At 46.0% G+C, this 14865-nt stretch overlaps 2 protein-coding genes and 1 long non-coding RNA gene across 7 annotated transcripts in view; 2 read left to right on the top strand and 1 right to left on the bottom strand.

The window, feature by feature from the left end:
- Window positions 1-5020: 5020 nt before the first annotated feature.
- Window positions 5021-14865, top strand: part of LOC125525117 (putative disease resistance protein RGA3) — a 118750-nt gene continuing 108905 nt past the window's right edge. The window contains exons 1-2 of the mRNA XM_087531413.1: window positions 5021-5329; window positions 5484-5995. Of these exons, the coding sequence (XP_087387539.1) occupies window positions 5021-5329; window positions 5484-5995 (821 nt within the window). The remainder of the gene's footprint in view (window positions 5330-5483; window positions 5996-14865) is intronic.
- On the bottom strand, window positions 6472-10027 carry LOC125525360 (uncharacterized). 5 transcript variants are annotated; one of them, XR_015611867.1, is made up of 6 exons: window positions 9795-10027; window positions 9333-9719; window positions 8994-9086; window positions 8690-8793; window positions 8505-8608; window positions 6472-6784 (listed from the first exon to the last, which is right to left on the bottom strand). It is a non-coding gene; the product is annotated as an uncharacterized LOC125525360 (long non-coding RNA). The 5 variants fall into 5 exon arrangements; XR_015611866.1 differs by having other exon boundaries at window positions 8505-8599; XR_007291267.2 differs by having other exon boundaries at window positions 8505-8599; window positions 8690-9086; window positions 9333-9442; window positions 9526-9719.
- Window positions 10043-10822, top strand: LOC147956673 (putative disease resistance protein RGA1; the record flags this gene model as incomplete). The annotated part of the gene is made up of 1 exon (XM_087536611.1): window positions 10043-10822. A coding segment is annotated over one exon (780 nt), but the record flags the coding sequence as incomplete, so codon positions are not given.

Here is a 14865-nt window from a genome sequence, read left to right as displayed (position 1 = left end):
ACATCACAGTCGGCATCTCGTCGCGCTCGCCGCATCGCACGGCACCCGCCATATCGCCTCCTCTGCGCATCTTCGGTGAAAGTTTGTTGGACTAGCTACTCTCTAAACTATGCTAAATGCATAATGAAAGCAAACTAAAATGCTGATACAATAATATCAAGATTACTGCTAACAACGTCATCTGCCTTTGCATTGGTCGCGTCGGCGACAACTCCATTCAGATCTGTTCTAACCGAGCCGTTGGCCGGGGGCGCGTCTCAGCCTTCCCCCTCTCTAGTCACGGCTATGAGTCCGGGAGACAGAGTTGTTGGTGTAAAGCGAGCCGTTGGTGGGCGATGACGGCGTTTTGCGTCGTTACCTTGATGAAGGCATCGTCGTGTAACTGTTGTCGACCCACTCGTGCTGCTTCTGGGGAAACCCTAGGATCTGGTCTTCCAGATCGGACGATGGTGATACTACGGTGTCGTTTCTCTCTTCGGAGCATCGTTTGTAGAGAATCACTAGAAGACAGAGGCAGCAGATGGAGTGGCTTCGTCTTGCACGAAGCTTCAGTGAAGCTGTCAAGTCATGCCTGGCCAACAGGTGCTACGCTGAGTTATGCCTGGTTGGCAGGTGCGTAGATTTTCCAGATTCTTCGCTGAGGCATGCGCCAATGCCACGGCGGTGCTGCGTGAGTGCTTCGCCGATAACCCTGCCATGTTCGAGCACCAGTACCTCCAGCGCATTGAGGAGGGCCTCGACCAGGACGTGAAGCTCTCACCCAACGACATTTGGGTGGAGGAACATACCATCTTCAGGTGGTGGACCGGCATGAGGAGAAGCTCCTAAGCTATGGCCTATAGTCGTACTCATATAGATAGGTTATAGGTTGATCGGAATTATAATGATTAGAGATCAAGTTAGTGTACTTGTATACGTGATAGACACAAGTTATTATTATTTTTTGCGAAAGAGACACAAGTTATTTCGGTGTTGATTTTTTTATCTCTTTGAATTAGTTGCGTTTATTTTTTCGTTATATATGTCTGCGATTCTGCTGCTGGTTGCAGCACCGCGTCAGGCCGGTTATCCCTGCCCACAGGTGCTTCGGTTCCAGCAACGGCGGGCGACACATCTTTTTGACACCTGGACACGGTAGTACAATAGCTCTAGCTATGGTGGCCGAGGAAAAAAAGAGCAGCGAGAGCATCGGCCATGGCGTGTGGCCGGCGGCTCGCCACATAGGATAAGGAGAAGAGCAAGGGAGGTGCGCAGGACCCACGGGGATTGATGTGATCTCGTGTTGTTACTGCGACGCATGAGATTTGTGAGCGGACCAGTTCATGCTTCGGAAGAAATCTAAAGTCAACTAGTAGAACGCCCATGCGTTGTTACGGGCTTTAAAAAACATTATGATGCTATTTACGGATCTAAAACAATCAAGAACAATGTCGTCTCAGCCAGGTCTGCCCGAGGGGTGGACAAGATGGGCCATGGACCATCCTGGGGTTTTGAATCAAGCATACACTATAGAAGATAGAATTGTGAAAATTAGAAAAAGCCCAGTTCAGCACGGCGACAAGGCCGGCCCTCCACTTGTCCTGTTGATTCCTCCAAACTTGCTGAGCATATGTCTTCCTAATTTTTTCTAATTAATAACAAAGCACAGATTGACTTTGTCAGGTTCACCGTCACAATACGCTTCCTCCTATAAATTAACGCTTTCAGTTTTTTTTACCTATATTATTTTCTACATCCAAGATGGTACTATTTTACCCGCGTATCTAGCTATTACGTACATAGGACAGACAAGCCGTATATGAGTACAACTCCAACCCGTACACGATTCCAATTCTAAATGAAGAAGAGGCAGGTAAAAAAGTAAAGTCCCTTCGCACTATCAACACATCTTTGAATGTCCCACGTCGCTCTCCCCCGCAGACGATGGCTTCGTATTGGAGAACTCTGCAAGACGACGGAAACCCATATTTTGCCCTAGGTCATCGACTTCCTCGCGGATGGTTCGACGGAGGCAGTGCGTGATGACCCAAGGCACCGATGCATGCCGGCGCTGGCTCCGTTGTACAAGGCAGTCGCCACCACATCTGTCGTCTGTGGATCCGAGCAGCCGCTTTTCTCCTGCGGCGGCACGTGAGGACGATGGAGCTGCCTCATCTGGTGGGGACCTGCTGCTGTTCGCAATTAGGACGCCGCACCATTGTTAAAGCACTAAAACAACAGGTTTCCAGCAGGCTCCTGAACTGTCTTCTATGCTGAGCATGTGATTTTACCTATCCTTCCTATGAAGAATTGCACGCAAGTTACTGATCATAGTATAGATTTTTGGAAGCACTGTATTTCCTGCCTGCACATTATTTGAACAAAATTACATTGCATATATTCAGAGAAAGTGCATGCATGCTACAATTGTTCGAGTAGAATAATTTCCAAACTTCAAATTATTATCATATTATAATAATTTTGATTCCCATGGTATGCGTTGTGCCGCCTCCCTTGGCAACGTCACCGTCCGCGTAGGTCTTGGTCACGCTGTCGGGTTCATTATCGCCTACTTCGTGCACCGCCACTGCGCTCCTTCTCTAGCCGCGGCCGCCGCCTCCTCCTTAGGCCGCTGCCGCCGCTGCTCTTCTTTCGCGGCTCCACGGCGATTACCTCGACAGCGGCGACCCCCGACTCGACACCGACCACGGCGTTCTTCGCACGGCTACCTCGACTACGCTCTCGGCTACATTGACAAACGGCACAAAGGGCACTTTGCTTGAGCAACCTCGTCAGTTTTCACTCGAGGCACGACTCCGCGATGCATCGACCGTTACGACTGTGGGGAGGGGGGGTGTCCGTTGGCTTACCTTCGGATTATTCTCCAATCTCACCGTTTGCATTGCGATCGTTGTGACTGCGGGGGGATGTTGAGTATCGTGATTATTAGGAAAGTTAGGATAGCGTAGGATAGTATTCTACCTTGTCTTGTACTCCAAGATGATCATGTACATATATATATATATATATATATATATATATATATATATATATGCCCATGAGGCTCAAGCAATACAACAACGATTCTTTTTTTTTTTTGTTTTTTCGTTTTTTTCTCAGAAGCAAAGAGAGTGGAGTGGAGTGGGAAAGGGAAGGAGCTGCGGCTTTCGTTGAAAATGCATGCACGCATGCACGTACTTACAGGAGGACGACTGACGGACGGATGCTCTTTTCCCCCCTCCACCGCCCTTTTCACCGTGAGGCGTCTGGGAGGGTGAGAGCCCCGTCCGGCCCGGACCCTGTCGCCTCACGAGGCGCCGTCAAAGAGTAGGATGCTTTTGCTCCTTAAACCGAGGTCTCTGCTGTTTTTTACCGTGTCTGCCGACCAAAGATGATTTATTTTTTATTTCTTTACTGCAGCAAGGACGCGGTAAAAAGGGCTCGCCACCACCCCATCACCTAGCTCTAGCTGTGCTAGCTAGTGCCATCGGCCTTGCCTGGGATTCCCGCTCCGCTCTGCCTCTGGCCTCTGGGTGAGGTGAGGTTTTGGCGGGAAGCGGCGTTTTACCTCCCTCCCGTGTCCCGTGCTCCATCTTCGGCTGCTCCGATCGCCTCTTCTGGCTCTGCCTGCATGCATGCGTCAAACACGTGATCCCAGCCCAGCCAGCCGCAGGACATCCGTTGCTGCACGGACGGATACGTACAAGTTGGATTTTTTTCTCACCTTTCCGCCGACAGTATAAACAGAGAAGAAGATTGCTACCATACCGGGCCTGGCCGGGCTTAGCAGAGCCCGCCCCGTCTGCAACGTTGGAGTTTTTGTTTTTTTTCACCAACCGGGAGCTTGATCCGGGCCTTCAATTGTGGAGCCTGTCCCATTTTAACTGCAAAAAAGAAAAGAAAAGAAAAAAGACGATGCTATGGCACCCTTGTGACAGAGCGACACGATCCAGTAATAGTCTTGGAAAACAAAGCCACTATTTCTAAAAATGTGAAAGATCTAGAAAAAGGGCCTGCATGCATCTCACTCTTCTCTCAGGACTAACCCGGGCTCAATTAGCATGCATGCATCCATCCTGCAAAGATCCTTATGTGTACGCATGCATTCCAGCTTACTGCTCTAGCATCTTTTTTTTTGTCCTGGTGTCGTCCCCGCTGGTGAACCGGGCGAAACCTTAGCCGCCAGAGAAACTCCTCCTCCCCTCGCCGCCGCCGGACAAATCCCGCGTGGGGTCGGTGGCGGCGGGGTCTTCAGTTTTACTCTCCCGCAAGGTCTGGGCGATGCGGGCCGCTCGACTGAGGCGAGGCGTGGGGGCGCGGCCGGCGCGGTGAGCTTGCGCGACGGGCGTGGCGAGTGCCAGTGGGCTCGGTGGGAGCATGCGGAGGAGGGGGTGCGCGGCATTGATGCACTGCACAGATCCGGCGCGGCTGCCAGCGCTCGAGGTCAAGGTGAGGGGCGGAACTCCATTGAGCCGGCACGAGAGGTCGCACCCAGGCTTGCGTGTGGTGGCACTAACTGGTCAGATTGATGTGTGCTCGCCGAGCTCCTGCGTGCGGCATCAACCAATTCGTTTCTGGTAGTGTAGGCCTGGACTCGTGCTGTTCCATGGCGTTCGATAAAGTACCGCGTTGGATGTCTTCCGCGGTCCGGAACGGATGCGGGCGATTTGTTGGTCTGCCCTTGGAGATGCCCTTATACCATATTTTGACCAATACAACAACAACAACAATAACAACAACAACGCTTATTCTGGGTGCTGCGAAGAGTTTATAGCTTCAAGATAAGAATGAGTTGGACATATATACGTCGTCATGCATGACGACCAGCTTAGTAGAAAAAAAATGAAAACCCGGCCGGCCTTGTATGCATTCGATCGATGGTGTGGAGATTGAGATGTGCGTGCGGAGGAAACAATTAATGAAGGCGCACATACTGAGGCTGGCAACCCTCAACTGGCCTCTGCAACCCACTGATTTACCTCAACATCGGGACTGGACCGGAGCACTCAGTGATTTGAGCTACCCACCGGCGGCGACTGAGATGGGTTCCCTGCTGATGTCGCTGCTCGGCAGGTTGGCCGCCAAGGCTGCCGAAGCGCTCGTAGCCGACCTGCTGCGGGCGTGGGGGCTGGACAAGGCCCGCCAGAAGCTGGAGCGCCACCTCTCCGCCGTCCAGTGCGTCCTGCTGGACGCCGAGGCCAAGAGCCGCACCAATCCCGCCGTTTGTCGGTGGATGACAGACCTCAAGACTGCCGCCTACCAGGCCGACGATATCCTCGACGACTTCCGCTATGAGGCGTTGCGTCAGTGTGCCGCTGTCCAGTTTGGGCGCTCCTCCACCGCACGCAAGGTTTTCCCTCGTCCTACATTCTCATTCCACTCCGGCCGGCTATGTTTTCAGTTCAGGTTTTAAATTTGGAAATGGGTGTCTTTTTATTTTAACTTACTTATTTTCAGATGGAAGCCTTTTAATTTCACTTTTTTATATATATTCATGATGTCAGGTGTTGAACTACTTCACCATCCATAATCCGGTTGTTCTCCGTCTCTCAGTGAGTAGGAAGATGAAGGATTGCCTTGATGTGATAGATGAACTGGTTGTAGAGATGAACAAGTTCCACTTCCTACAACATATTGAGCCACCAAGCATTCTCCATCCACAAACACATTCTCATGTCGATGAGTTGGAGATTGTAGGCAAACAAGATGCGAAGGAACAAGTGGTGAAGATATTGCTTGACCACGGCCACAACCGTCCGAGTGATAATAATAATGTCATGGTGCTCCCCATAGTTGGTGTGGGGGGGATTGGTAAGACCACCCTTGCTCAACTTGTGTACAATGACCAGAGGGTGGTGCATCATTTTGAATTGATCATATGGGTATGTGTCTCTGAAAAGTTTGTTATCGAAGAAATAATTCGATCTATAATACAAGTGGCCACGATCAACACCTGTGATTTGACTGAGATGGAGGCATTGCACAAGGATCTTAGTCGAGTGTTGGGCAAGAAAAGGTACCTCTTAGTGTTGGACGATGTTTGGAATGAAGATGTACAGAAGTGGGATGATACACTACACCATGACAAAAAATTAGGGGTCACCACATCTGCCGGGAAAACTAGCCATTGGAGGCATACTATCTGCCGGGAAAGCTTTTTGCCGGCAAATATGAACTGCCCTTGAAAGTCCTGTCTGGGAAAACAATTCCCGGCAGTTCGTATAAACCCCGGCAGATTCTTTGCCTTTAATATTCATACCTTTGCCGGCAGTTGGAACTATTCCCGGCATACAGTTTTTTCCCGGGAGAGTGACAATTCAGGGCAGATACAAGAGTTTCCCGGCAAACAAACTGCCTGTACTTGTGTCCTATGCGATCTAACAAATCTCCTATATTGCATACATGTATTTCAGCAGCTATCATTTATCTTCACTCCTTTTTGTACCATCCATATATGACGACACACATGCATACAGTAATTAAGATTGCATCACTTAATAGATAATGTGTGCGTGCATATATAAGCAATCTATCATCCATACATAGGTTCACAAGTGCAGGACATCAAAAGCACAAAGATCCATCATGCATGCCTACATGCACACATAGGCATAGTCAAGCCAAAAGCACAACCATCCATCAGGTCTACATGCATACATATGTACGTTCATATGCCATTATTACATCATAAACAAAAGCGCAAAATATATGATCTCCTTTTAGGTAGAAACATATGGCAGCAGAAGATCCTTTTAGCTCAGCAAACACACCTCTAGAAACTTGTGGATGCAAAGGCATTGGCAACCTGTAAAAAGGGAAATGGCCAAATAGATTAGCTCAGAAGAACACATGTTCCAAACATAGAAGTTGCATGGCTGAAAAAGAAAATTGGCTCATCCAAATGAAGACATATGTGTGTCGCCCTGTACTTTGCATTCCACAGGGCACAAATAGAATGTGTGTATGTATCATAAGAACAGATTATGCACTATGTATGGATCATCGGAATGATCGATATAACCTATCACTATAAATATTTACCAATAGTCATCTTCTTTTGGTGTATTGATTTCTCTTGATTGCTGTCAAGTTAATAGAACATCCAAACACTGCAGGTAAGGATTAATTAGTAGCAATCTAGTGGCAACGCAGGTGTCCTCTGTTCTACTTTTTTGTACATGTTTGTTCTATATAAGTGTGCACTAGTGCTAGACAGTGAGAATAAATAATTATGAGAATGTATACCAACTGAACAGCTCTCTGATTAAATATGCTACTTGGTTTTATAAAAAAATGTTGATTCAACAAAAATAAGAAGAATTTGCAGGCACATAAATCATTTGCTGAAATGAATATAGGTTGCTCAAAATAAAAGAATGTTGGTTTGTTGTACATATAGTTGAGTGGTCCCTCTTATTAATCCACGATGTTTGTCCAACCATGTGCGAAGTTTAAGTAGTAGCTGCAGAATTGTTTAAGAAACAGAGTTGCTTGTTGATTCAGAATAAAAGGAGTCAAGCACTAGTTACTCAGGAGAAAATAGGAAACTTATAGGTTCCTACTTTCAAACACATGCTTGACTCAGAAAAATAATAAATCTTCAGCATCTGAGAGGAGAAACATATCTTGCTAGCTCCCAGAGTGTCGGTGCTTGCTACTTGAGTCCTAGAACTAAATCTACATGGAGAGAGACGAGCGCTTCCATGGAATGGCAAGCTATGATTGCTTTTCAATAGAATGGCCCTTGTGATCAGAAGTATTTTTTGCAAGACCTAGTTCATTATACGCCTTGTCTATATAATAACTGAATTTTTTTAATTCTTTTCTTTAGTGTAATATTCAAGAATTCTAAGAAGAGTGCAGTACCTTCTAGATGTGGGGACTGGCACCGGCTGCCATGGTTGCTTTTGCATAACTTTACGAACAACCTCGATTTGCATACATAGGAAGAATTAGAACTACCTATCATGTTCTGTTGTTACATTATGCTTTGCTTGTACTAAATTTCAAACCTTGCCTAAATATCGCAAGCCAACACAAATCAATATTTTTTTACAAAACTAAACAAGGCCTTGAAATTATAATTACTAAGCAGAGCAATCTTTAAGATATTCAAAATATAGTCAAACGATATCAAAAGATTCTGAAGTGTATGAGAGCATATGCCTTTTCTTGCTTCTTATTCAAGGACATATCACAAAAACTAGGCTATAGAGGACAGACTGAAGAATGTAGACTTAGGTCACACAAATAGTATATGAACTATGACACTGTAACTTCTTTATTTCAAAATTGACTTTTGAATTGGTATTTTGCAGCTAGGAGATAGACATATATTTATTACTGACTACCATCGAATATTCTGCTCACCAAAAGAAAAGGGAAATAAATAAATGCATGGTTCATCAACAAAACTGAACAGTTACCTACATATATAAGAGGCTACATGGAAATTTACTACATTAAGGAAATTGGGACATTAAGCAAGCATGATAAACATCACGTGAGTCGTCAAATTTACTTACTATATTTTCAGTTTGATTGATGATGTTAGCATAATGTAGTGGTAGACCACATGAACCTAGCCTTTTGTTCTGGCCTTGCTCCATGAAGTCGGTACCTACAGGAACTGTTTATTCAGGGAGATACCAGGAAATTATAAGATACATTTTTGTCCAAACAATAAAGCAGCCAATCAATAATTAATTACCAGCTTCACCGAATTCATCCCGGATTTGTTTATTCAGAAAAGTGACGATGTCGACAAGCTTTTCTACAATCTGGATAGAGGATAACACAAAGCAATTTTGGCACCTTTGAGAAAAAAGACAAGGCCATATGTGAGTAGCGCTTTCATAAAAAACTATTTAAACTAAACGCTACCAAGCAAAGCCCAACAGACAGAATTACAAAAGGTAAGACATAAAGTGATGAAGTAGTCCCTCCGTCTCATAATAAAGATAATTACATCCTCCAAATGTCTGAAGGGAGTAAATGTGTATGAAGATAATTACATCCTCCAAAGGTCTGAACCACAAGGATTTCTTCAAAGTTTTCACAAGCTTTCCTTTGGCGCTTTAGTTCACCGTTGAAAATCATAATAGTCTCTACAAAAAACGAAAATTGAATATAATGAATATCTCCAATAGCATATTTGCAGTACAGTTTTACAATCTACTGAAGTTCTTTAACAATGTCATCAGTCTATCAGTACCTCTTCTATCTCCTGGTACAGATGCAAGTACCAGCGGCTAAACATGTGTATATATATACAATTGCAAGTCCCATGGCTGGATGATGAAGAAACAAAACATATGGTGCAGGTTTGGATTTGATGGGTATGAAAACCATACTTTGCTTGAGGGCTGGCTTGGTCGTGATGTTGATGAAGCGCGCCATGAAATGGGCAGGGCTTCTTATCCTCTTGACCTTGGCGAACAGGTCAGGTCCATCTAGGGGTCATCTTGCGACCAACCCATCCGTCAGAGAATCCACTCTGAAGGAAAGGAAGCTAGGAAAGGAGAGAAAATCGATAGGGGGGCGGACCTTGTCCCGTATACTAGGGTGAGCAGCACCGGTTGTGCGCAAGGAGCTGAGCCATGAAGACCTCCCGGTGGCCCTTCTCCTCAACCTCCTCCTCCGTCACGTCCCTCTGGACACTGTGGATCTGGACGAACTTGAAGGGTATGCTGAGTTCTTCAGCAGCAGTAACACGAACTTGACGAAGACAGGAACCATGTCTGCGAACTCGAATTAAATCGATTCAGAGAGAGAGAGAGAGGCGTGTGGAGGAGAAGAGGGGAGCGAGAGGGGACCTTGTGGATGAGCTCCATTGCTTGGGCAACCGCGGATCTGGAAGCACCGTGGTGGATCTGGCCGCCGGCTGCCCTGCTGCTCGATTTGGACCGGATGCGGCGGCGGCGACGTGGATGGGGATGGGCGGTGGCGTGCGTCGGAGGTACGGGTGTGGGGAGTTGTCGATGGGGATTGGGTGGCCACGTGAGTATGGGATTCAGGGGCGGGGGTGCTGGGTCGAGCGTGGATGGGGGGTGCAAGTTATATCATTGATAGTGATGTGGGTCGTGGAATTGATCAGCTAAAAGATTTGAATCTAAGTGGTGGTCTTTCTTTAACTGAGCTGAGAAAAGTACATAGTGCAGAAAATGCTAAACAAGGTAATATGTCCGCCAAGCATGATTTGAAACGATTATCACTCGATTGGTATGGAACATACAGCTCAAATTATGGAGATGAAGTTGATACAAATGCAGAAGAAATACTAGAGGCCCTTCGTCCCCACAAAAGGCTTGAATTTTTACTGTTATATAATTATACCGGTGCGAAATTGTCATCATGGATGCACAACTCTACACTGTTAGAACATCTCAGTGAACTTCGTCTGGATTTCTGCCGAAATTGCAATGATCTTCCACCATTATGGCAGTTGCCCTCTCTCGAGTGCTTGTATTTGGATAGTTTGCACAGCTTGACAAGTATATGCATTGGCAATGATGATACATACAATGGGGAATCCTGTATTTCTCCACCACCCTTGTTTCCTAAATTGGAAACCATGATAGTTACCTACATGCCTAAGCTAGAGAGATGGCATCAGGAGGTGGCAGGACAAGTAGCGGTTGTATCATTCCCTCAGTTAAAGAAGCTAGATATTTGGACATGCCCAAGATTAGAGAGGCTACCGGAGGGACTCCTACATCAGCTGCCAGCCCTTGAGGGACTACGGATCGGAGGCTGCCCCAACCTCGAGGAAGCCTTCTCAAGAGGAGGCTCCTACTGGAATTTGGTTGAAGCAATTCCAGAGAGATCAAGGAATTTGGCTTAAGAACTTCCACGGAGACCCAGGTGCTAAATAGATCGCTTGTCTTTGATTGGAATGCATGTGCTTGTGTATTCTGATGTCAGCCTCGTGGGATTATTTATGCCTTCCCACTTGTATATGTCAAAACTCAAAAGCACTTGTATCTGTTGTTATCACGCAATACAAACATTGCCTTAGGGCATCTCCAACGCTGACCCTCAAACCACCCGCAATCGTCCGGACGTGTTTTGCCATCCAACACCATGACAACATCTCTAGATTGAATGTATGGTGCCCTCAAGACCCTAACAGTTTTGAATTGTCCAATGTTAGACAGTTAGAGACAGTACCGGAGGGACTCCTGCAGCAGTTCTCAGCTCTCGAGAGAAGCTGGAGTATCACAGACTGCCCTAAATTGTTGCAGAACCTATCTATGAATTTTGGCGGACTTAGTACGCGCTGCAGCAGCTATTAACAGCTTATAACTCAACTCAGCTTTGCACAACAGCTTATAGCTCAACTTCAGTTATTAATCATATAGAGATACACACATACTAGTTGCATTAAATATGTATAATCTATTTGCTGTCTTTGTAAATGTGAAAACTTGTATCTATCTAAAGAGTGTTTGTGTCCTTTTTAGGTCCAAATGGATCACAATGGGTACGAGCTGTACATGTGTTGCAACTGTAAGTGAAATCCATTTCTTGTACAAGTCAAGTTCAGTTAAGCTGCAACTGTTAGGTTCTGCCATGCATAGATCACATTTTCCTAGCAAAGTATGGTCGTCGCTTTACGGACTGAAATTCTGTCAATGCATATCACTCAATCTTCAAGTAATCAGTGTTACTTGCAAGTGTGTACCCTTCAGTTTGATTTATTTCAATAACATGTACCTGAGATCATCTATCTTATCTGTGACAGCAACAAACAGGGGTCGTGAGGACCATCAAATTAAACAGGGGTATGTATGTATGTTTGGGTGGACGGGAGGCGAAGATGGTAACAGGTAGAACATATTTGTTCAAAAAAGGAACCAAGGATGTGCAGGCACCGTTATTTCATATGAACTTCTGACAAGTTGCTTGTTTTTCAGGCACGCAGCTTATTCGCTTATTCAGTTATGCGGATGCCCCTTGTTGCCAACAATATAAAGATTGTGGTGAGAAAGAACTCCAAGTTGAGAATACAATGCCATGGTGACTGAAATGGGTCAATCTTCACTTGAGGTAAGCATTGTTACAGTGTGAAAGAATTCAGTCAATGAGATTTCCTTCAGCTAACTAGAATTCCAGTATGTTGTACGTTCTCCTGCTCTGTTGTTTACTCAAACATGTCAGAGATGCATATATACTACATGTCTTAGAGAGTTATTGTTCTTGTTGCTTAGCTAGGATTATGTTGTAAGAGGGTGGTGCTGGAATTTCAGACCCAAAATTGTTGGGTGGCGATGGAGGAATGCAGTTCCATAGTAGTAGTTGACAAACGAAACGTACAAGTTGCAAAAACAGAGGTCGGGGAAAAACAGAGGAGAGGAGCTGCTCTGTTTTTTTTTTTTCCGGGAACTTGTCTTGGTTCATCACAAGACAAGACAAAGATAGCCTAGTATTCGCAGGGCACTGCTAGGCTAGGTATATAGTTAGTGGTGAGTATCACCCTGAAGCTTTCTTTATGCAGACCCGAGGGGAAGAACGACAAGACCGAGCACTAGTGTGGTGAAAAACAAGAGAAGGGCGGTGCGGCACGTCACATCGAAGGAAGTACTCAAGCACCTGACACGCTCCAGTGTCAGGTCATCTATTGCTACATGATAATGGCCTCCACCGACCATTATCTGTATTACAGCGCACATATTTTTGCAGACCAATTATGATACCCCAGGCCTATATAAGGGGAGGGCAGTAACTGGGATGCTCCAGTGTCTACCCAAGGAGCTTTCAGTAACTGGACCCCGAAAGAGAGGAGATGGCAGTCTTGAGTGGAAAAAAAGAAGATCATTTGTTGCTCTGTTCTAACACAACCGGGTCTTGTTGCTCTGTGTTTTCCTCTGCTCTTGTTGCCCTGTGTGTGCATTTCGTCGAGCAGCTGCAACACATATTGAATCCACGAAAACCGAAAACGAGTGATCAATGAGTGCGCCAAGGAGGCGGCCAACAAAAGACAAATTGTTTTTGTAAATCTGAACAAAAGGTGGCACAATGGCAGTGCTAACAGTAGTGGTTTCTCCGAGGGAAATAATCAGTTTTGTTGAAATGATAATATAAACACTGAAGATTATTGCCCCTCTCATATTCCTATCTACTCCCTCGGTCAATCCGTAAAGAAATATGAGAGCGTTTAGATCACTACTAAACGTTTTTATGTTTCTTTACAGAGGAAGTATATAGCTTGTAAATCTACTTTGGACTGCCTAGTGCCTAGGGATGGTCTCATGTAAGTATAGCATTTGTTACATAGTAGTAGTAGTAGTAGTGGAAGGTACATTGCATATCATACACTGTAATAGCTAGCTAGAGTAATAGTATATATATTTTTTCTTTCCAAAAGGCAGTGAGGATGGGCAGGCATTGTTTTTCAGGCACAGAGCTTATTCAGTTATGCGGATGCTCGTTTTTGCCCTCCCTCTTTAGCTGACAATCATTATGAAAATTGTGGTGAGAAAAAGTCACAAATTCAAAATGCAATCCTAAGATGGTCTTTGTGGACTTAAATCCTGTCGATGCATATTACTTGATAAATACTCCTGACAATCATTATGAAAATTGTGGCGAGAAAGATTTCAGTGGCTGATATTTTGTTCAGGTAGGTCCAGAAAAAATGGTTGCTTACTTATGGCAGGCGGGCAGGCAGGCAGAGATGCATACATATCTTACTCTTGCAGACGCGTTATTATTCTTGTTTGAAGCAGCAGAAATCCAGCGTGTCATTGGAATCTCATTCGCAGAGCCAAATTGGAGGCAGCAGCACAACGGATTCATTCGATGCAATTAATACCCTTGTGCAGAAACAGAGGAAACAGAGCATGCATGTAGACACAGTTCCTTAGAGCATCTCCAGCCGTAATTTATATGACTTTATTGCTGGGCGTTACCAGTAATATCCTATCTTTATGTACATTGAACCCTGTGTAACTTAGGGCCGGAGGGGTCTGACGAACTCTATATAAGCCACCCCTTCCTCTGGCACAAGGGTTCACACCCCCTGTAACTTCACGCATAATCCAATCGACCAGCCTCCGGGCACCGAGACATAGGGCTGTTATTTCCTTTGAGAAGGGACTGAACTCGTAAATCTTGTGTGCACAACTTCACCGAAGTTAGGATCTTGCCTCTTCCTACCTATCCCCATTCTACTGCCAGACTTAGAACCACGACAGTTGGCGCCCACCGTGGGGCAGGTGTCTTAGCGACTTTCCGATGAGGTTGCGATTTTTTCGATTCCCATCATCATGGTTTCTAGTGGCGGTTTGGCTGAGGGCCGCGAGATCTGTCTCGGCACGCTCGTCTTCATCGCCGACGACTCCGCCTGGCTCCATGAGGCCCCCCTCGACGTCGAGACAGTCCCTGTCCGCAGGCGACGCATTTCCGGGCGTGCGTTCGCGGCGTCCTTCTGCGGCAGCCGTCGACCCAGTATCGGTCGGCTCCCGCGGTGTCTTCGCTCCCCGCTGTACGCCGTCGCAAGCGATCTGGTCGGTCGCAGCTTCAGCGGTGTGTGAAGCATGCGGTGGCACATCAGTCGGCCACCCCTCAAGTCGCGGCAATCGAGCCCGGTGAATCTCTCTACGGCCTGTTCGATCTGTCGACTAGTTCCGTCGATACCCTGTCCGAGTGCGACAGCAGCGACCCTGCGGTAGAGGTCCTGATGGTCGACACACCGCGCAACACCCATTTCAGGCCAGCAAACACCCATTTTAGTTTACTATTAGCTGCTCAATAAGTAAACAAGCTTAATTTGGTCCATGTTAATTTGTGTGTCCGTTTTGACCAGCAAATGGACCACGTTTTCACCGTCCTTGCGTTTAAAATCCATTACTACTAACCTCGAACTTAGTTTTATCCTTTTTACAC

This window comes from Triticum urartu, chromosome 7A (assembly GCF_056163025.1).
Source record: "Triticum urartu cultivar PI428250 chromosome 7A, HENAU_Tu73, whole genome shotgun sequence".
In the NCBI taxonomy this organism is placed as follows: domain Eukaryota; kingdom Viridiplantae; phylum Streptophyta; class Magnoliopsida; order Poales; family Poaceae; genus Triticum; species Triticum urartu.
This window is presented reverse-complemented; position numbering and strand designations above follow the sequence as displayed.